This window comes from Amblyomma americanum, chromosome 1 (genome assembly GCF_052857255.1).
Source record: "Amblyomma americanum isolate KBUSLIRL-KWMA chromosome 1, ASM5285725v1, whole genome shotgun sequence".
Taxonomy (NCBI): domain Eukaryota; kingdom Metazoa; phylum Arthropoda; class Arachnida; order Ixodida; family Ixodidae; genus Amblyomma; species Amblyomma americanum.
The window spans coordinates 169803897-169827479 of NC_135497.1; the positions used below are offsets into that span (position 1 = coordinate 169803897).

Here is a 23583-nt window from a genome sequence, read left to right on the forward strand (position 1 = left end):
GCAAGTGCTGGCTATACTAAATGATACACGTGATAGCTGAATGTGCAGTCTCTGTGCCTTAAAAGGCTGTGGGTATGCACTGGCAAGTAGACTTTTTCTTTTTTCCCCCCCGGTGCTTACTGGGTTCCTGTTTTTTCTTTCTTGTTCTCTTGTCTTCCCTTCTTTGTTTTCTATTTCTTTTTGCCTGCCCTTGTCCGTCCTTTCGTCTGCTCCCTCTGGATGCTCCCAGCAGTCTATGCGAGGAAGCAAGTGATTCGTCTAGACACAGATGTCTTGACCAATCCGGTCCTTCCGCCCGGTGGGCTCCCTGAAGCACCACCTCAGGTGCCTGGCCGCATTAGGCTGCGTCAGCAGTACCCCGAAACTTGGCTTTGGACCAATGCCACTGCCAGGTATTCACAAACCTGGCTTGTGCACATCTTTCACCTGCAGTGGTGCCACCAGTGTTTTGTGGCATACCACTCCTCTTGTTTCAGCTGCTTACTGTTGCAGTGTTAGTGCCTGGTTGGAACTGCTTACTTGCTGGTGTTCAGTGTTTGTACTAGTACCTTTGTATGTGTTCAGGAAGGGGATCTAAATTTAGGGTGCTCAGGAAGATAAGATATCAGTTAGTGAATTTCAAGGCAGTTAATAAAAAGTGCAAAGGTTTTACGATTTAAGCCTGGATATATGTTTCAAAAAGCACGGCTAGTCAAAAAGATTAGAAGTTCCAATAGTGTTTTCCAGACTTTGTTTTTATTGGTCAGGCAAACGATAACTTACTTACAATGAAAATCATGTGCACTTGGCACTTGCAAATGTATAAACATGCTGTCTTCTGGTTTTGTAAAACATGAGCTACTCGGCACAGCATTTGCTGTGGCATGTAAGGGCAGGTCAAGTTTATGCGGCCTAATTTTTTTCACTTTATATAGGGAATCTTCTAGTTCACCACTTCTGTTTTGTTGAGTAGCTAAGGATGAAAAAAGAGTGCACCGTGCTGTACTATCGCGATCAGTATGACTTGCAATCCAACCGGAGTGAACCTGATGAGGATTCCGCTTTATAGTAAAATAATGCGCCCTTATAGAAACCACCCAAGTTGCACAGATTTTCAGCAGAGCTCGGCTGGCATTGCTTCAAGAACTGACCTCTGGTAATGATTCCTGTGTTGCAGCTCATATTAAGCGCGATAGTACATAGCTTTATGTGCAGAATGGTATCAGCACGAATGAAATGTGACGAATTTCACCATAGTTTTTATTGGTTGTAGCAGAGTTAGACTTGCAGAAGTGCCATGATAAGCTCTCAGCAGTATTTTTTGTCATGGTGTTCCCATTTTGCCTTGCTTAATTTACAACTCTCATGATGCTTGAGCAAGCCAAAATTTGATAGGAGAAATATGGTATTTTTTGAGTTGCATAATCAATTCTATTATGTTGTGACCAAAGCTTGTGAAATTTGCAAGCGGCAATGAACTGGTCTCTGTTTTTACTTCAGTCCTGATGGTAGGGCTGTTATCGCAAGCACAATCCCTGACACCATTACATCTTGGGTGATCAGTGCTTTTGCTCTGGATTCTCTGACTGGTCTTGGAATTGCTCCCTCGCAAGCAAAAGTAAGGAATTTTGTGAACTTTATTACTGTTGTATGGCTCTGAATTTATGATGAACACTGTACTGATTATTTACAGTTCGTGGAAAAACTTTCAGTAAATATTCAGGTAACAGTCACTATAATGTTTATTTTAGATAGGCAAGATCGCCAGACATGCAATGGTACCATGCATGCAATGGCATGTTTGTACTGTTTACTGGTTTTTAATGTAGGAATGCATTTAACGGCTTCATTTGTGCCTCTTGGTATATAAATTCTGGCTGTCCGGTTTCCGTGTGCCCACCTGCTAACTGTTGCAATGCGCACTGTAACATGATTCTATCTGTTAAACCGCTCACTTATTCGAACTGATATTTGACGCAGAGATGGCATACGATAGTATTTTTATTTCAGTGCGACATTTGGATGATATACTTGCATGATTCAATAAGAATTAATTAAAAATATGCATCACCTGCAGCATCGCCAAACAAAAACAAGCAGCTTTTGCATAGGTGATACTGGTGGTGCATTGACATAGGCAGAACTTTCCACAAGAGCTGGTCCCAATAGCCGAGAACACGATTGCCTTGGAAGCAGCAGGCAAGCTCTTTAACCATAGAAGGTGACCAATGCCACAATCGCCTAAAGAAGTGCCAGGCAAGAGCTTTGACAACAGAGGACCAGCATGAATTATGTGTCGTACTTCAGCTATCATATGCTGTTACTCATCATCCTGGGCGAAGGCACAAAGTGCACCCATGAATAGAAGTGCACTTTCTCAAAACCATTCTTTCTTTATTGAACATGTGTCAGCATGCATACATTCCTGCATTGGGGTAGTCTGGGCGCAGCACGGATTATACCACTATTTGTGGTTCAGATGTTGCCTGCTGGACACCCATATAACAGGAAATAGCAGTGCAATGCAGCTGTCATTTCATTTACTAGATGTGCTTTTTGCATTTAAATGAATACAAACAGCAGATGCATATATGTATGCACCATTTAATACACAATGTACATAGCACTACGGCACCAGCATATTATAATGGCCACTTTTGTCTCTAGCTCTATGAAATCTGAAAAATGAAACAAGAAAAACATAATGCAGGCTGAAAGTTGATGCACCTTAAGCAAACATTCTAAGGGCTACAAAAGCATATATGCACACGCAAAAGCAAACGCATGTAAAGAGAAACTTGGGTGCCAAAAGAAAAGACGAGATGGGTGTACGCTGCAGATAAGCGGTTTCAGGTCAGATTTTCCGCAGTTTGAAACCTCCCTCTCGCTTTGCCTCTCGCACGAGCCTCGGAGTAAGCTTCAGCGACGTGTTATCAAAACAGGAAAAAAAAGTTTAGTTCAATGAGGCGAAAATAAAAAAAAGCATAAACCAACATACCTTGACGACGTTGCCAACGGAAACTTGGGGATGAAATATAAGGCTGCAACAGCTGCAACCATGAATTCAGTGCAGCCTTCTGTCCTGCACCTGTTCACAGCACAGTGAACGCTCAAACATACGCGTTACATTCTCGTTAACCCCGTTTTATATTCTTGACTATGTGTGGAGATAAGACCGCTTGGAGCAAGACTGGAAGGGGGGGATGTCTTGAGGTAGAAACCCTGGCGCGCCGCACCCATGGTACAGCAGACCGCGCATGCGCCACAATACGGCGTCGGAGGCGAGATCAAGGTCATCAAGGCACAAGTAATCTGGTGGGGGTGGGGTGTCACTAGCGACGCGAATACAACACAAACTATACCGCCGCGACAGGACGGCAATGTAGGTAGAGCAGGTTAATCCATGGGCACTCGTAGCAAGAGTGTGGTGGTCCTCCGAAGGTCCCTCCTGCCTAAGACTGCAGTGGATGACCCCGCTGCCAGCAACAACACGCCACAGTCGTCGGAGGCGCTAAGGAATGCAGAGTGCGTGCTAGGAGCCGCCCATTGCCTTGAACTCCACCGTCGCTAATGCTGCCTGGAACTGTGGCATCATGGAGTTGGTCGTGAAGCTGTGCAAAGGACTTGCGATGCGCCGCCGCTGCATCAGTTTCAAAGGAATTACGTGGACACGCCGAGGTGCACGGTAAAGCTGCCGTGAATCCGTGCTATGAAGTCCACGACAGCCCAGTGATGAGAGCAAGAGCTGCCGCGCACTGGGGCTTGTGCATGAACGGCTAGGGGCTGCGCGAATAATGTGCGCAAGATGGCTTCCGTCCAGCGAGAAATCCGGGCGAGCGACGGAAGGCCATTACTGCACCTCTGCTAGATAGCGGCACAACGAGGACCGCTGGTAGTTGGAGATGCCTGCAGGGACCGCTGCACCTTGTTGAAGTTGGAAACGCTATAGAAGACGGGCACGTTGGTGACCACCGCTTCCGGCGGCGCGATGAAAAGGCAGACCGCCGTCGCCTGCCTGCAGCATGGAGCCGATGGCCCACGTGCACGAGAAATGCATGCACCGAGAGAGATGCGGGGTTAACTGCTTCCTTCGGCTGCTCGAGCGGAACTGTTTGATCTCTCAAAACGGCGAGTACAAGAGCAAAACCTTCTCTCCCCAAAGCTTATGGCATGAGGGAAAGAAAGAAGAGGGCGAGGAGTCAATTTTTATTTCTTGCTGAAAAGCATTGGTCCCGAAACATTCTCCCCAGTTACCTTTCTGGGACCAAAATGCTATGATTCTTTTTGTTTCTGCTTAACACTCCCCGCAGCTTGTGGCTCGAGGGCAAGAGAGGAAAGCAAGGAGTCAATTTTTATTTTTTCCTGAAAAGCATTCGTCCCGAAACGTTCTCCCCAGTTACGTTTCTGGGACCAAAATGCTACGATTGTTTTTTGTTTCTGCTTTAACACTATCTAAAAAATGTTCCTAGACCCTTAGTGGGAGCACTGTTCTTTTGCTTGTGTTTCTATGTCCTGCCTCTACAGTCTGGAAATGTTTGGTGAATGTTGTACTGGGGCTGGGACATTCCATCCTTTTTGGGCGTACATGGCGAGGTACGTTGCTTGCTGGGTAGTGGCCTCAGAATGGAGCCCTTTTCCACAGGGCTCCTTTTGACATAAGCACCTTACTTGACATGAACCCATTACTTTGTAGTGTCACTCGGATTTGTATTTAAAAAATAAATTTTAATGGCAGTTTTGTGCAGTGTTATGTAACAATGGTTGTGAACACCTTTTGTACCAGGTGACAGTCTTCCGGCCATTTTTTGTGACTGCTAGTCTGCCGTATTCTGTTCTTCGGGGAGAGTCTGTGGCAATCCAGTGTGTTGTTTTCAACTACAACAAGAAGCCAGTTGAGGTGAGCTTTCATGCCTTGACTCCTATGTTGTGCTAGATATCCAATTAGTTATGCATTTACTTGTTATCTATGTGTAGTATGTTTTGCACAGCCTTCCTTAGTTTTGTGCGCCTTATTTTTTGTGCTTTTCTTTTCTAATGCATTCAGGCGGAAGTGACACTGGAGAATAACCGCGGGGAATTCATCTTTAGCTCTCTGTCGAATGATGTCACGGGAGAAGAAAACAAGGAGAGACGCACAAAGAAGGTGATGGTAAGTCCTGTTAGCGCGCTGTTTTTTCTGTTTTCATAGTCTGAATGGCGCTCCAGGCAGTGATTAGCAAAAAACAAAGGCTGCTGGCAAGGCTGGTTTGCTCGTGCTCATGCCTGCACAAGTTTTGGGACATGCACTGATAGTACAGGTATGTGTGTCACTACAGTTATGTTATGCTTTTTCTCTGAGTGCATTTCAAGAGGCAGTGAAGACAACTCCATTCAGTCATTGTCCTGAGTAAAAATTGATTCTCTGTCTCTTTCTGGCTGTGTCGACCTTTGTCCTGTAGCAAAGGGTGCATTCATTGGCAAGAAAATTGCATTTGTAATCTTCCCGCAAGTCGATTCAAACTCGTGACATCCCTACTGAAAAGAACGGGTTGCCACCATTTTGAAGGGACCGGCAGTATAGCGTAACCTCTGGGATTGGCACTGAAAAATCTGTTTCAACACATACATTTTGCTTGTGAAATGAGCTGGTGACGGAGACATCCTTGTTTCATTTTTAAAATTTTTTTCTAGCTGATAAAAAACTGTTTTTTTTTTTTTGAGTGGTCTCTTTGTGATTAGTACACGGTATCTTGTCGATACAGGCCAATTTTTATTTGCCTTCAGTGTCCCTTTAATGTGAATTTTAAGAAAGGTTTTAATTCACTGTGTACTGCTTAGATTATTCGCATATGTGCATGGTATGCGTGCTTCACCTAGAATTTTAAGAAAGGTTTTAATTCACTGTGTACTGCTTAGATTATTCGCATATGTGCTTGGTATGCGTGCTTCACCTAGGGCTGCTGTTGAGATGATCAAGCAAACAAAAAAAGAATATGCCACTTGGATTTGGCTCTCGCATGACATAGGCCTGTTGTTAAGGTAAATAAGAACTGTCAGTGATAGTAAATGATGCAATTATAGGCATATTTAATAGGTGAACTCTATGTACCCATTCTTCATAGTACATATAGTGTGGTTTGTATACTATGTTCTGGGTTTTATTTTCATGTTGTGATGAGGAATTCATGAGTAAGTTTCACATTTTTGCTTTTGCAGGTGCCAGCTCAAGATGGCATCCCTGTGTCATTTCTTATTACTCCTCTCAAGCTGGGTTACATAGACATTCGTGTGTCGGCTACTTCAAGTCTGGCTGGTGATGCCATACTCAAGAAGCTTCTTGTCAAGGTTTGTGGTGTATCTCCCATCATATTGCTAAGCTTGGCTGATTTGCAAGACAAAGAAAATCATGTAATGAGGAAAGGTCAGTGTGGCTAAGGAGAAGAATGGTGGTAATTTATGTTCATAGAGAAAGATAACAGATTATATTTGAGGGAACAGGTATGGGCAGCATGAACAGCTGTTTGGACCTTAGTAAGAGTGAGATGAGATGTTTTACAATTTTACATTTTGCTACACGTGTTTAAGTCTATTTACTGGAAACCCGTGAAACACAATCAGGTGTTAAAGTTAGTGTTTTTTTGCACTCATAATATTGTAAGGTATCTTTGATAAACCATAGACAGAGGTTTACTGCTCCACAAAATAAGCTTTTTGCAGTGCCAGTAGTCAGAAAATTATAGGATGTCTTATTGTTATATTATTATTATGCATTAGTATTATAGGATGTCTTTGCACAGGCCAGGATGAGGAGAGGGTTGGGTGGTACCTAGCTGCTTGGTCTTTCATTGCTGATTCTCAAGTAGATATTGCATATTTTAGCGTGTTTAAAGTCTTATTTGTGATGACCTCTCTGTGTGCTATGGGAAATGAATGTTAACAAAGCAGGTTTTGAAGGGCTAGTATGTGAAACATACTTGAACAATGAAAACAGTGCTGAAGTTGAGGACAGAACGGGTGCTGTGTACCTAGTCTCTTTTTTGGTGTAGTCTTTAGTACTAGTACTATTCTTTTCATGAAAGTATTGTGCAAAAGCTGCCCTCTAGAGCAACTTTTCATTTTAAATTTTACCTTTCTAGTACTAGTAATGAATCTACACAAGTATAAATTTGTAATCAAAATGACGAAACAAAAATGTGGAGAAGTAGAAAATTTGGATAATTATGTACATTTCAAAATTATATTGGGGGCTCAAATGATTATACTGGTGAGAAAATGTGTTGTGCAAAAAAATGCTTATATTTGATCAGCTGGTTGAGCATCATTGATGTGAAACATGCTTCTCGAGTTTCACAGATAAAAGAAGAGAAGAAAAAAGACTGTCTGTTATGGTGCACACTATATACATATAGTGTGTCGTGCTTCACTCCTTATGTTTTGAATTTGTGAACTTCACTACAGCATTCTGTGAGAACAGTTAGAGGTACTATCAGCACAAAATGAAACGTGAAAAAGAGAATTGAAATGCAAACTGCAAAACTGGAAGGTGCTACACAGAATACTAGAGCAGCTGATTTTTACATCGAAGGCGTATGACTGCTATTTGCAAGTGTTAGTAGGCTATGCCTGTATTTCCTTTCCTGGGGCTAATATTTTTTATTGTGCTCTTGTTTCAGTTGTTTTGTTCATGTTTCATTTGGCACTGATGGTACCTGCAAAGAAGGTTGACCCATGTTTGTTTGTTTTTTTTCCCCATGTGGTTGTTTCTGTTGTTCTAATGCAGCCTGAAGGCTCGAAGCAATACTTCAACAAGGCCATCCTAATTGATAGACGGAATCCGTCAGCTCCTCCCACAATAGCCAACATCAGCATTCCCATTCCAAAGAATGCTGTTCCCGGATCGGAACGAATTAGTATTTCTGCAATTGGCAAGTGTTTTTGCATATTCTTTGTATGTACTGTAAGGATGCTTCAAGGAAGGGCTTGCATGTATGCTTCCTTGGTCAACACATACATACGAGCAATGGCCTACATGACGGTTCTTAGCATAACTTGCGCACTTTGTTCTTACTGCCATGCATGCATGCATGCACGCATGCATGGCTTTAATTTTTCCCAGGCTGTAAATTGTTAGCTTTTCATGTTTTTTTGCTATGTTGACAACTTATTGCTTGGTATCACTAATCGGCACCTTCTCTTGATGGTTTTTTAAACATCAACACAAGTGATACATTTTTTTGTGTGTCTGCATCTGGTAATCTGTGTAATATATAAAATTGGACTCTCCTGCAGGTGACCTTCTCGGCCCCAGTGTGAACAATTTGGACCAACTGCTAGTAATGCCACATGGGTGCGGAGAGCAAAACATGCTGGATTTTGTACCTAACGTTGTTGTTCTTGACTACCTGAAACGGGCCAACCGCCTCTCGCCACCTGTCCAAAACAAAGCTATACGGAATCTTGAAGATGGTGAGACTGCAATATATAGTTCTATCTTATAAAGCAATTAATGTATTGGGGTGTCACTTTTTTCCAGGAACTTCTTTTGCAATTGTGTGGGATGCTCTCTGGTAAAGTAATAAAATAAGACTGCTTTAGAAGGGCATTCAAGATGACATTGCAGTAACATAGGATCTATGTAGACATGTTAGTGCAGATCTATCGGCATTCTGTGTTTAGATGTTAATGTGTGTTCTGTGAAGCTCCACTGACTGAGAACAACTGAGTGGATGGCTTTCAATAAATGCAGAGCCTACTAATAAGTGGTGGGAGTGAGGATTAGTGGCCAATGTGCCTAGGCAGTCACTCTATTATCAGTGCTTCCATTGGGCGTCACAGGAATGCTGAGACCTCGCAGTTTCATCATTAATTCTGTTCACCTTGAAAGAGGCTTTTTTTTTCTTTAAATACAATAGCAAAAGACATGTCTGTGATGTCTTGAAACATACTACTGTAGTTAGTGTGTGAGAAATGGCATTGGGAATGTAAATTTTTACTAGAAGAAATAAATCTGCTGGTCTTTTATAGCATTATGAGAACTGAGCTGCTTTATTTGGATTGCTCTGTTAGTGTAAAACGTGCCATTATAATTTGCTTGTGTCCTCAAGTCTTGTGATGATGATGATTATGGATTTTTATGGTGCAAGGGCATCTATGGCCAAAGAGTGCCATGGCACAAGGTATTTTCTTTTTCTCAAAGCGGGGTCAAAGACCCATTTCACAAGCATTTCACCCTGAATAAGCAGAGTCCTCAAGTCTTGTCTGTACTTGCATTGCTTGCATAACTTTGGATATTTAATGATTGCCCCTAAATTCACTTATACAAGTGCTTGTGTTGAATAATCCTGTGTAAAATGCAGTAGAACTATACCAAAGGTGATTCAGTTGGCTTGATTCAGATGTTTTGCTCTGTCTTCAGTTTTTATAGTTCATACATAGTTCTCTTCTGCTATGCATTTTGTGCCATGGTAGTTGTGGGCTCATGGCGTTTATAAGTTTTGCTTTATATTAATTTGATCTGCTTAGTTTTTGTGCTTTGATGTGGTGCTAGACATTTTTTGCTGCAAATTCGAGCCAGTCTTTTCAAGTACTTGGTTCTGATCGGTTGTTGGCATTTTTTTATTACTTGCAGGCTATCAGCGAGAACTGACATACAAACGCGATGATAATTCATTTAGTGCTTTTGGCAATACAGACAAGAGTGGCAGTACATGGTTGACAGCATTTGTGCTCAAGAGCTTTGCCCAAGCTGCTCCGTACACTGTCATTGACCCCAAAGTACTTGAAAATGCTACTGCATGGCTGGTAGCACGTCAGCAGAGTGATGGCTCATTCAATGAACCTGGAGAGATCATTTACAAGCCAATGCAGGTATGTGCTTAGGTTGCTTGGGTTGGGTGCATAGTTGTAGCAGTGTGTAGTTGGGTGCGTAGTTCTGGTGGCATGCTATTGCCTGAATAACTGTGAACGGTATTCACTTATTCTCTTGCAGAGTGGCGCTGGAAGTGGGCCTGCACTGACAGCTTATGTTTTGATTGCCCTTCTAGAAAACAAGGCAAGTCTGCATTTTTTTTTTTCTGCACACACATCACTCCCTTTGCATGCCATGTGTGCACTTCGAAACCATGGGTGTTCTAGTTTATCTAAGAATGTGTAATAATCAGGAAGACACTAAACTAGAAATTGGGGCTGACAGTAAAAAGGCATTGCGGCGTCTTGCAAAATTAGTCCTGGCACATCAGTTGTGAGATGTAATCTGCACGGCAAAATTTAAGGTATTCAAATGGTCTCTGTAAACTCTGATGCAATAGCTCCATCACAAGGGTACTTTTCTGTGGTAATGTCTTTCTGATGTCAGCATATAGATTTTTTAATGGCGTTGTGGTAGAGAATTGTGGCTTTAATATATATATATATATGAAATATAGTTAATTTAAGAAAAAAATACTTTTGCTTTGTCAAGCCAGTAACAAGATATATGTACTGCGCTGAAGTTTCATTGCATATATTATCAGTAAGGGTGTGCGAATATTGAAATTTTCGAATACGAATCGAATACGAATATGAAGAAAAAATGTCTTTGAATATCGAATACCTGGTCAGCACAAAAAATAAATTCAGAAAAGATAAACAGCAAGCATTGTTGCTCATATTTTTTTCAAAATAGTGTATCACCTTTGCAACTGAAATAAACAAAACTAGACTGCCTGAGCACCCTATAAAAAAAAAAAAAACATGATGTGCGCAGAAATGTACACTACTTAACTGAATACCATAACAGTATCCAACCTGCAATGTAGTCAGGCAAAATGAAATCCATAACATGACAAGACTGGAAACAAAAATAACATGATGGCTAGTAAAACCTCATTAATTCGAAGGTCTGTCTATAAAATTCCCCGCTGCCCCCCCCCCCCCCCAAAAAAAAAATAAATAAATAAATCTACTGAAAATACGGTAGTCTTATGAGGCGGCTGTATCGTGCAAACATCTGTAATCCCGTGACGAGCAGCGAGTTTCGGCGTGCTGGAAGACATCGCGAAAGTAAGCAAGATGGGAACGCACACTGATGTCAGAATGGCGAGACTGCTTCTAAAAAGGAAAAAAATGACCAACGACGCGTCAGTCAGCGTCTGAAAGGGGAACGGTGCTGAGATTGGACTACTGGCGAATGCGCAGGCCGACAGTTGCCATTGCCACGGGCGAGTGGCGAAGCGCAGAAACCAAAACTACGTGGCCAGGTTATTTTTTTGACCTAGTGACAGGGGCCCTACGAACGTTGTCACGCCTGCCGTTACGCCCACTTAAGAGGTGCATGGATTACAGCGCATCATGCAATAGGCAGGATTTTTGCAGGATCACTCGCCCTGTTGTGACACCTCGACTCGCCCCTTCAAGAGCCTCACACGAAATTCCGCAAGTAGGCTTTCCCGCATAGCGTTGTTGACCAAAACAAGATGGCGGGGGTGACGCTCAGAGAGTTAAGGTGACAGAACGAATGCCATGGGTGCGGAAATTAATTAGGTAACATATTACGGAAGGATAAAAAAATAAACGCACTTTCGTGTTGCAATTGTTAGAAGCGGGTCGTCTCCATCTTGTTCGCAACACGTATGGTATGTGGGAAAGCCCACTTGCGGAATTGCGCACAAGGTCAAGCCTAGCGGCATCGGAATGCGATCGGTCCACGCGATAAACGATGGAGAAGGAAGAGAACAGGGCCTTTATATTGTTTTCCTGGAACTGTAAACTCTATATTCAGATAATTTGCCCAGATATTGCGCTTTTGCCACAATCGAATTTACGAAAGTCGGCGCGGTATACGATCGCCGCCGCATATTCGGGAATTTTCGAATATTAACCGAATATGAAACATATTCGATTCGTATTCGAAATTTTGATAATTCGCACACCCCTAATTATCAGGTAAGGTTAGCAAATATTTGAAAGGATTTACGATTATGTCAGACAGCTTCCGTGGTTGGGAACAACTTTATTTTCAGATTTTTGCCTTTCCTGTGTCATGTGGGCAAAGATATCCAACATAATGCATGCCTTCTGGTTTTCATAACTTGCTTAGTACAAAGTAGCTCTGTGGCTCTCTGTAGTGTAGCAAATGTGCCTCATAATTCAATTGTGACACTGATTGTCATTTATCTATGCTACTGTTACCCACCTGCAAGAAGTGAGCAGACTGTATGACCGTTTTTTAGTAACAGCATACTTGCTACACTAGGGGCAGCACCCTTACGTGAGAAGCACAGTTGTCGTAATAGTCCTTACTATTCTTTCATATGGTGTGAAAAAGGTCTAGAGGCTATCAGGGTTATCAAGTTATTTTCATTAAACTTTGTGCGTCTAGAAAGATTTTCAGCCTCCTTTCCTTATGCATTGTTCACTTTTTGCTGTTGTCTTTCCAGGCCAAGCAGACACATCCAGATGTAATTCAAGCAGCGGAGGCTTACCTCCTCAAAGAGCTTCGAACGACTAATGACCCTTATGTTGTGTCCTTGGTGACGTATGCTTTGCACTTGTCTGGGCACAGTGCACAAGATGGCGCCTTCCAGAAGCTTCTCTCACTTGCAACACGAGAAGGTGAATTGCCGACATGACAGAGCTTTGTGGTACTATAGTTTCTTGAAACCTAGGCTTATATAATGCTATGTTGGGGTCTATGAATGTTATAACTATTCAGTTTCTGCATATTATTTTGATTTATGTACTGCCATGCACATGCTGCCATGTCTTACCTGTGCAGAATTATGTTAATGCTTCTACTATTCAACACATATGCTGGCTATCTCAAGGACCTAATTAATTCTGTTTTGTGCAGATGACACTATCTATTGGAAGGACCCTGCCCTGGCTGTAAACACTAGTGATAAGCAGTCTGACTATTTCTTCAAGCCCAGCTTCAAGGATGTGGAGATGACTGCCTATGCCCTGCTTACCCTAACTGAAAGGGGCGACATTGGCAATGCTGTTCCTGTCATGAGGTGGCTTGTCTCCAAGCAAAATGAGAATGGCGGCTACAGTTCTACTCAGGTGATCATTGGATTCTTTGATAACCTATTTCGTTTGTGAGATAAGATACTTTGTTTTGAGGCAAAACAATTAACATCAACAAATGAAGTCACTGCAGAAGTGTATGTCTCTGTACTGCTGTCAGTAAACACCCATAAGAGTTTGACCTGTGCATTATGTGACTGACATCCTTTGTAATGCCATTGTGCAATGCTTCCATCGTGTGGACAGAGTGCAGCTTGGCCTTGACGGGGTTGGAGTACAGTGGAACACTCAAAAAGCAGTGGAACACTGCTTGATAGCATTGTTGATGCAGTCTTATAGATGCAAACCGCTGTGGTGGCTCAGCAGTTATGGCGCTAGGCTGCTGACTCAAAAGACACAGGTTCGATCCCAGCCACTGTGGTCGAATTTCTAGGCGAAATCCTAGATGCCCGTGCACTGCGCGATGTCAGTGCATGCTAAAGAACCCCAGGTGATCGAAATTTCCGGAGCCCTTAATTATGACGTCCCTTATTACTTGAGCCCATTTGGGATGTTAAACCCCCATAAACCAAACCATAAACCAACAGTCTTATAGATGTGGTTTGGTAGATGTGTCCTCCAAATGAATAAACAATTACTGATGCACAGCCACCCTCATAGTACAGGTGTACTGATGATGGTGATGGTGACTCCTGCTTTACTGTCAAGTTATGTTAAACTGAAATTGTTAAAAAGCATTTTATTGCATCCTGAAGCTGCTAGGTAACAGGTGTTCTGATCCTCAGGTGCTTTTTGCAGACAAAAAGAAATGTTTGGATCCTATGAAAAATGGCAGAGCACTTTCTTTTGTGCTCCTTATTATAGCTACAGGGGTACTTTACTTTGAACAAATGTTTAGAACGAGGTGCTCTATCACTTACAGTAGCAGTACATAAAGCTATTTTTCTTCCCTCTCTGAAACAACCTTAAGCATGGAGCTTTTTTTTTACAGGATACTGTGATAGGCATTCAGGCTTTGGCACGAGTAGCAGCCAGTGTTGTCTCTCAGACAATTGCCATTGAAGCCAGTGTGAAGTATGGAGATGGAAGAAGCCGCATCTTGAAGATTCATAGTGGAAATGCTCTTGTTCTGCAGCGCCTTGAGGTAGGCAAAATTGCTTGCAAGTCTCTAGGCCGCTAACTACATTGTCGTATTTTTGTCTGTCTTCTGAATTTTGGGCTGCACGCATCTTTTGTATGAAATTTTTTCAGACAAAAATGTTTATCTTGAAACTTGGGAAAACACTTTGGCTCAATAAATTCACATACACAAAAGAGATGAGGAGACAACAGACAGGCGCCAACTTCCAACTGCTTATTACACAAGAAAAGCACATACATTTATAGCATTGGGCTATGCTCACATTTTCACTCCATGTGCCTTATCGCAGCCGTGACTTAATGCCTCGCATTATCATTTTTGCACAGAAAATCGTACTCTGTCGCATACAATTTAACTGAAGTGTCACTCACGCACAAGGCTGCCTTTTTCTTCATGTGAAAGGCTTCTTATGAAAGCCTCACCTGCTTGATCTTGCTTCTGCCTAGAATCCTCGCTTTTTCCAGTCGAGGTTTTATTTGCGCCAAGATGTTTTTCTAAGTTTCAAGATGCTAAACCAACTAGCCCAGCAACATGCCTTAGTGAAAATTGTTAGTAAGTTGTGTTGAAGAGCCATTGACAGGAAACTGAAAGCTTTGTGCTGATTGCATAATGTATTTTTAAATGAACCATTTTCATGTAAAATCATCCTAAAAAGCATGTTCTGTTATCAAAATTGTAGCTTGCGAGAAAAAAAAAAGCATTGATTTCAGTGCAAACACCTAAATGCATGATGCTGTAATGACACTTGTTCGGCAACCGTCTTGCTGATTCAAATTTCTTGCATTTGAAAGAAAAATACTGGCAGACCCTTGTTAATTATGTGCATTGCTGTTTACATATATGAATCAGCTGATTGATGTAGAATATGACAAAGGTGCCACCTGTGGCTATAATAAAAGGCGTGCTGAGTATAATCTTCCGTGACTGTATATACTGTGTATAAGGGAACTCCTACGTATGGCTCCACCCCCCCACTTCCCCCAACTCGCAGCCCTTGCTGGTCAAAAAATAAGTTTTGGGGAGTTGTGCCCTTCAGTAATGAAGAGTGACAGGATTAACTTTCTTAGGTGTTCACTAGTTTAAACATTTCTGATTTTTCAGCTGCCTTCTGACCTCAAGTATGTTGAGATTGAAGCCACTGGATTTGGAGTAGCAGTGCTACAGGTAAATACCTAGATTTAGTGTGACTTATAACTAAGGGTATGCAAATATTTAAATTTTAGAATATGAATTGAAATATGGATATGAAGAAAAAATGCTTTTGAATATCGAATCAAATATATCGTAAGTGTAAAGCAAAATTCATAAAAACATAAATAAGCAAAGGGTTTTTTTCCCTACTAATTTCAAAATAATGGATCTTTGCAACTGAAACCTTGCAACTGCAGCAGATTCCGCAATTAAACGCGCACTGTAGAATGCTCCTCACAGCTAAACTGGTGAATTGTTCGAGCCAGAATCTCGCATAGAAATGGTATTTGGTCGGCGGAATTGTTTTATACCACATTTCTTTGGGGCACTTGGCTGAATCAGTGGGAGAAAGTCTGATATTAGCATCATCTGCTGCGACGATGATACGAAAAAGGCCGCTTTCTCAGTGATTGCACTGGTGATGCCATCTCGTTTCTCGGCCGTATAGGTTGAGCAAAAAAGGCAGGGGAGTGTTTTGTGGGAGGTTTGAAGATGATGTGCCGTGAAAGTCTTCAAGTTTAGTGCAGTTTTGGCCGTACTAAGCTTTCTGTGATCATTGATAAAGCAGTTGCTGAAGTCTTGAAACCTCCTGCAAAAGATCCCTTTCCTTTGCCTAATATTCACGGACCTCCAACGAGATGGCACCACCGGAGCAATTATTGAGAGAGCAGCCTGTTTCGTTCCATCGTCGCTGCAGACGATGCGAATATCCAACTTTTTAATGATTCAGGCAAGTACCTCAAAGAATTGTGGTATAAAGCAATTCTGGCGACCAAATTCTATTTCTGTGTGAATTTTAACCTTGAACAATTGACCAAGTTTAGCTGTGAGGTGCATTCTATGGCACGCGTTTGATTGTGGAACAGTCTGCAAACTGACTCGGCGCCATATGAAAAAAAAAAAAACTGTGCACAAATGTATAAATGTATACTTCTTGATGAGGAAGCATAGCAGTATGCAACCTGTAATGTGGTCATGCAAAATGAGTGACAAAAGGAAATCCAAGAACTGACATATAACTGGCCACTAAACATAACATGCCAGGTAGTAAAACTCATTAATTCAGACTTCAAGGGAGCAGAAGAAACGCTCGAATTATCGGAAGGTTGACGTATCGGATGCCTCCTCCCCTAAAAAAAATAACTCAAAAATGCAGTGCAGCAGTTGCAAACAGGTTGCTGTAAGGCTCTTTCTTCCTGTACATTAACACCATCGCCCACCACCACCATGTTGTTTCGGCATGCTAGAAGAACAACATTGGTGCAAGCTAGGGGAATGAACATCGGTGTTGGAACGATGAGGCTGCTTGTAAAAAGAAATGACTAGTGATGTGCCAGTCAGTGTTTGAAAGTGTGTGCAGTTGGGTTTGCACAGTTGGAGAATGCGCAGCCAATAGCTGCCATCATCGCATGCTAGCGGCGAAGCTCAGAAGCCGAAACTACACAACCAGGCTATTTTTTTGTCCTAGCGACAGGGTCCCTCCTATCATCTTCATGACTGCTGCTACGAGCATGTCAGAGGTACTCAGACATTGTGCACTATGCATTAGGTGGAATTTTGACATGATCGCTTGCACTGCCGGTCACAACTTGACTAGGCCCCCTTTCAAGAGCCCCATGTGAAATTCTGCAAGTGGGCTTTCTCGAATATCATAGTTGACGAAGACATGATGGCAGAGCTCATGCTAGAGTGTCGTGAGGTGACAGAATAAGTGCCATGGGTGCATGCAAGAAAGCCCACTTGTGGAATTTCGCAAGAGGTTCAGGCTTAGCAGTGTCCAAATGTGACTGGTCCATGCTATAAACGACCGAGAAGAAAGTGAAGAGTGTTTTTGTATGCCTTCCTGAAACTTCAAAATTTGATCTTTGGATAATTTGTTCAGATATTGTGGTTTAGCCACGTTCAAATTTATGAAAGTCGGTGCTGTATTCGTTCACTGCCGAATGTTCAGAAATTTTTGAGTATTAATTTCTTGAACCGATTACTGACTGAATAGCAGACATATTCGATTTGTATTTCAAATTTCAAATATTCGTACATCTCTACATATAAGACATAGCAGTGCACTGTCTTCTGAAACAAAATGATGAAATAGACTGACATTAAAAGGGCAGTTTTGCCTCAGGTCTAATTTGTTTGCATTCTTATGTATTAGATTTACAGTAAAAGCTCGTTAATTCAAACTGACGCCCGGGTCCCGGCATAGTCCGTGTATTTCAATGGGGGAAACTCTCAATAATTCGAACAAGTCGGCATCTGCTATGGTTAATTCGAACTATTAGCCAGTGGCTGACACCATTCCTCGTAGATCGAAGTTGACTCATAGTGAGTACAATGCGTTTCGAATTTACTAGAGATGTAAAATATTGGAAAGGAAAGAAGCCGAGCACACGAGGCTAGCAGAGCCCACGCTCCGGTGCATACTGAAGCAGGTTTTCATTGCTGGAGCATTCGCTCGCACCACCGATGCTTCGGGCCTTTGGCGCAAGCCATTCCAGGTTTTTCATTGCGCCGCGGTCGCTCGGTCGCGATCACGTGGTGTACACAGTGCTGTATGGCTAATAGTGCCTAAAATATACTGGCTAGTGTGCCGAGCTCCAGCGCTGCGCAATGCGAGAGGGTGGCGCCGTTTGCAATGAAAGCCCACCGATGGCGACAGAGGGCGCTGCTTGTCGGGAGGGTGCAGTTAAACGACGAAGAAGTAGGTGTATACGCGCTATGCGAGACACATATCGAGGATCTAGAAGACCCACCGTTTATTGATAGCTACGTCTGGGAAGGGAGCAACAGAACAACAACGGAGAGGACGGGAGGAGGAGTAGGTATGCTGATACATCAAGGAACAAATTGGCAAAGAATAAAGTCAACTTGCAAGGAACATGTCCAGGTATTGGGTACAGTTGCCGGTAAAAGGACATGGCTAGGAGTAGTTTATTTAAGGACAGGGGATAAATGCAGGCAAGAGAACGAGGATCTAGTTAATTGTCTCAATGACTATATAAAGCAGTTTGGAAAAGGTGCCGATATTATTCTGTTGGGTGACATGAATGGCCACATCGAGGATCTGGATGGATGCACAGATTGTAATGGGAAGTTGATTCTAGACTTCTGTGAGTGACACAACCTAGTTATTGTAAATAGAGAAACTAAGTGTGAGGGACAAATCATGTGGGAATCCCGGAACAGACACACGACTATTGACTACTGCTTAATGTCGCAGGGGATGTATAGCAAGCTCGCAATAATGGAAATAGACGAAGAGGGGAAGTACAGCCTCCGAAGTGATCATAAGTGTATTAGTCTACAGTTGGGAGCCCTGCTCAAAAGAGAAATGTAGGGAAGCAAAAAAGAGTACGCAAAATTAAATGACGAACAAATAGCGCAAATAGTGGCCGGCATAGAGGAAGCAATAGAGAAACATCCCATGGAAAAGTGGGATTATAATCACGGTTGGCATCACGGGACGGTTGGCATCGCGGGAACAGAGAAGCAAAGAGGGCGCAGTTATCTGAAGAGGAAATAGGCCGAAAATGGGTATCTTATCGACAAAAGAAACAGCAAGTGCAGGTCCTCGTCCAGGCTAAAATAAAGCAGTCCTCTGATCGCTGACTGGCTGAAGTTCACGATGCAACTAAAGGGGGGCCAAGAAAATTCTGGAACCATATAAGCTGGCTGGGCAAAGCGAATCACAGATAGCAGGAACAGATTCACGATGCCGAGGGAAAATGTTTAGAGGGAGATGTCGCTGTGAACTACATTTCATAAGTTATAGCTGAGTCATTTAAGAAAGACGATAGAGTAATCACCCCAAGTGAGGAAGCAACACAGGACAGCACAATAGAAAACAGCGTTGAGCTGACAAATCTTAACTGGAAAAAGGCGGAAGCAAACATTCCAAGATGTGCGTCCGCAGGGATCGACGAAATTCCAATCAAGCTAATTAATGAACTTGGCCCAAGAGGCAAGGAAATGCTGATAAAAGTATTGGAGGCAGTCATAACAAATTAGCAAATTCCGCACAGCTGGAAACAGAGTAAAATGAATTTGATTTATAAAGGGAAAGACAATAAAATGAACATAAAATCCTTCCGACCGATCATGATAACATCAGTTACATACAAGCTGGCGATGCAGGTGGTGAAAATAAAAATGCAGTCATGGGTAGAAAGTAATGGAATATTCGGAGAAGTTCAGAATGAGTTCAGAAGTAGTAGACGCTCAGATGATTGCCTGTTCGTGCTTACCCAGTGCATAGAAATAGCCAAGACGGAAAACAGACGTCCGTATTTAGCCTTCCTGGACATAAGCGGTGCATACGACAACGTGAACAGGGAACTCCTGTGGAACATATTAAAAGATGCAGATGTTGGTCATGAGGTAATTAATTTTCTACAGGAAATATATCGAGAAAATAAAGTTGAAATAACATGGGAAGGAATTAGGAGTACAACAACTGTCAAGGTACACAAAGGATTAAGGCAAGGTTGTCCTCTATCACCGCTGCTGTTCATGCTTTATATGATAAGTATAGAAAGAAGGCTACAAGGAAACAATCTAGGTTATAATCTGTCGTACAGATTCGGCGGAAAGATTGTTGAGCAACGACTACCGGTTTAATGTATGCGGACGATGTTGTACTGTTAGCAGATAGCCAGGAAGATTTGCAAACTTTGGTGAATTGCTGTGGAGACGAAGGAGACAGTCTAGGTTTCAGTTTTAGCGCAGCTAAGTCTGGTGTGATGATTTTCAACTATACAACTGATCAGGAGCTTACAGTACAAGGCCATGAAATACCCCCAGTGCCTGAATACAAATATCTCGGGGTATGGGTAAACGATGGGCAGATGTACACGGAAAAGCACGAGCAGCCTCTCGTAGCAAAAGGGCGAAGAGATGCCGGGATAATGAAATATAGGGCATTGTAGGGGCACAACAGGTATGAAGTACTGAGAAGTATTTGGAAGGGATAAGGGTGCCGGTGCTTGCTTTTGGGAATGCGGTTATATGCTTAGGGGCGCAAGTTCTGTCGAGATTAGATGTAAATCAGAAGGTTGTTGGAAGATTAGCACTAGGTGTCCACGGGAAAACCACAAACGAGGCAGCACAGGGGGATATGGGCTGGGCATCATTCGAAGCACGGGAAGCTCAGAGTAAAATACTATATGAAGGACGCCGGAGGAAATTGGACGATAACAGGTGGGCAGCTAAGGTATTTAAATACCTATACAGAAAGAGCATTGACTCACACTGGCGGAAAAGAACTAGGAAGCTAACCAGCAAGTACGCCAGATACGTGGCTGGAGAAAGACAGCATTAAACGACAGGTTAAAAACGCGGAAGGTAAAGAATTGGATAAATTCAATGGAAAAGAAGCATAGTGTAGAACTATATTGATACTGGAAACAGCAGATCAGGAAAGAAGCGTTTTATGATAGCTCAAGAGGCAGTGCTCTACTCGTTGAAGCTAGGTCAGGATGTCCTAGAATGCGCAGCTATAAAAAGAAATTTAATGAAGATGACACGTGTTGTGTGTGGTAAATATGTAGAAACAATAGAACACCTCATACTAAAATGTGATGGTATCCATCCATATGTCGATGCAGGCATGCATAGTCACTCTTCCCGAGGCCCTAGGGTTTAGAGATAACAATAGTCATGTAAATAAATCTGTGGTGGAAATTAGCAAAAACCGATTGGAAGATTGGTGGCTCAAAAGCAGAGAGGTGACATAAGGTTAAATGTGTAGAAAGACGTATTTAAAGAAAATGGCGAATTTTAATAAATTACAGCACAGCTAAACAAAATAAAGGAAAAAAAAGCTGAGCATGATGGCAACTGCCATCACCCCGTTTTTAAGGGGGACGCTCCTACCTTCCATCCATACATCCGTGCTGCCCCAGCAGACGGCGCGGTTTTCTGAGCTCGGAAGGCAGTTACCTGGTCTTGTGCGTGCGTGACTAACCTGCTTGTGCGCGTATTCTTTGTTGAGCGAGGTGTAGTGCTTGTTGTACTGCGTGACTGCTTGCACATCCAAGTCATCGCGTCCGCTCCTCCTAGTAGTTCTGTGGCGATTTCGTCGGTTTTGTGCGTGCATTCTGTGCGTGCGTGTATCCGTTCTGCGTGTATTCACCGTGCAGTCAAATCATGGACTGAGCTCTTGATTGTTCTCTTCCCATGCCCATCACTAAACGAGCTGCATGTGACTGCACAAAAAGATGTCAAAACCAAAGCGACAGTGCAAAGAGAAGACTTGCTTTGTGCCACAGTGTAAAAGCGGTTACCGCTCGAACAAGAAGCGCGTTATGTTTACTGCACCATCTGATGCTGCTTGTAGAATGGGAACAAAACTTCAGAAGAGAAGACTGAAGGCTGACACCAGCTGCTGTGGTTTTAGAGAAACATTTTGAGAGCAGTTTAGCGCATGTTCAGTATCACTGCATAGTAACCAGCCAGCTTCCCCGCGATAAACCGCGTTTTAAACCAGACACCATGCCTACGATATCCACGCATTATCTAAAACACATTGTGCTTAAAAATCAGCAAAGAGGAAAACTAGACATCTGTGTGAGCAAAAGCCTCCAGCAAAGCGTCACAGGCGACCTGTGTCGGAAGCCTCCAAGTTGTGCTCAGACATTGAGAGTGCCGAATCGGTGGGCCTGGAATGACCTGGTGCCGACAATGGAGCTTTAGTTCTAATTAAAGCTCCGTTCTGTGGTTCTAATTAAAGAAGCAAACGCTGGTGAATTGGTGAATCATAAAATGACTGAACATCTGCCGTCCACAAGCGAGAGTGCACCCATTCTACAACGGCTCTAAATTCCAGTGTACATGAATGGAAGTGCCATTTGTGCCAGTGGTTTAATTAGCTTACGCCTATTGTGAAGCGGAAGAAGACAACTTTGCTTGATGGGCAATCAGCAGTAGCTGTGCTGTATCTGAGGGGGAGAAGTCAAAACATACCATTAAAATGAGCTTGCAAAGAGGCCGAATCCTTGGGAGGTTTCCTTGACAAATCTTTGTGGTGGATGCATCATAAAGCCGGCCTCAGGAAAGCGCACTTTGAATAAATGCATGGTTTTTGCTGAGAAGTGTTTGTTACCTGCGCGGTCCGATGGAGAGTCCTGTACTTTCTGTAAGTACCGAAGAATTCTGGCCCAAAACCAAGCACGCAGAAGATCTAAATAAATGCCAGTAAAATTAACTGACGCATTTCATCTGCTTTGTTAGAGAAAATGTTACCGAAAAAGTGCTTTAGATAAAAAGCTTATGTTGTATCGGCTCTAGAACACATATTTCCTGTTCCCTTTGTAAGCACCCGATGTTCGAAGCTCAAAGATGTGCTGAACTTCATAGAAGCTTTCGCGCATGTGACAAGCACTAAATATGCAGCTTCTAGACTCAAAAGAAACACTGTACCTGCCTCCATAACAGCTATGGTCGCTTACGGCTTATTGAAAGCAAAGATGCAGCACTCATTTTGCTGATGTCGCGAGAGCGAGACAGCGCAGTCTGCACCCTCCCGACTTGCAGCGCTCCACGCGACGGCCGTCGGCATTCATCGCTCGCGATGTGACCAGGTAGGCCCCGGTCAGCTCACTAGCCAGTATAATCTAGGCACTATAGTATGGCTATAGTGCCTAGAATATACTAGTATGGGTACAGTAGTATGGCAGTTTGGGCACTACCGTGGTGCGTTTTGTAGGTGCCGTGAGCTACGGCGACAGCAGTGTGGAGCTGTTGGAGCACTTGAGTGACGCTGTTATAATTGAGGCTACATGCTGTCAGCTGACGACACAGGGCTGACGTGCAGTGAGCACAGCCGCCAGTAATGAGTCCTACTGCGGCGACGAGCCTATGCCACCGCCAAGTATACATAAGTACATGTGAAGTAGCGTTGGCGCTCGATGTTGCGCTGGAGCTGCTGGGCAAGCTGCAGATGATGCTGATGAAGTCTCGGCAGAAGAAATGCAAGTAAATGCACACCACTGGTTACTTTTAATTATGAGAACCCTTCCCTGTAAATAAACACTTTTTGGAGCATAAATAGCATCTTATATTCCAGCACTAAAGCTCGCTGCTCGCGCGAATGCATTCCAGAACTTGTTTCTGGTGCATAACTGGCAGATCAATTTGTTTCATTTGCCAATAGAACCACACGAATTTAATTCTCAGAATCACCCGCCACAAACATATAGTAGCGCCTAGCTCGCGATAACGGGTCTAGATGTGACTGCTTTGGATTCTGCCCGCGTGGCAGGCCACGACCGCTCATTCTAGCACCCATTCGA

At 43.0% G+C, this 23583-nt stretch overlaps 1 protein-coding gene across 16 annotated transcripts in view; it reads left to right on the plus strand.

Annotated features, from left to right (window-relative positions):
• The window catches only part of LOC144114177 (CD109 antigen-like), a 121008-nt gene that overhangs the window by 79262 nt on the left and 18163 nt on the right, over nt 1–23583 (plus strand). For 6 of the 16 annotated variants that reach the window (XM_077647737.1, XM_077647741.1, XM_077647740.1 and 3 more), the window contains 13 exons: nt 230–392; nt 1480–1597; nt 4763–4876; nt 5024–5128; nt 6175–6303; nt 7739–7883; nt 8248–8424; nt 9587–9825; nt 9947–10009; nt 12375–12549; nt 12788–12999; nt 13955–14107; nt 15206–15268. In XM_077647737.1, the coding sequence (XP_077503863.1) occupies nt 230–392; nt 1480–1597; nt 4763–4876; nt 5024–5128; nt 6175–6303; nt 7739–7883; nt 8248–8424; nt 9587–9825; nt 9947–10009; nt 12375–12549; nt 12788–12999; nt 13955–14107; nt 15206–15268 (1856 nt within the window). The remainder of the gene's footprint in view (nt 1–229; nt 393–1479; nt 1598–4762; nt 4877–5023; nt 5129–6174; nt 6304–7738; nt 7884–8247; nt 8425–9586; nt 9826–9946; nt 10010–12374; nt 12550–12787; nt 13000–13954; nt 14108–15205; nt 15269–23583) is intronic. The other 10 variants (XM_077647745.1, XM_077647742.1, XM_077647735.1 and 7 more) reach the window with 2 other exon arrangements.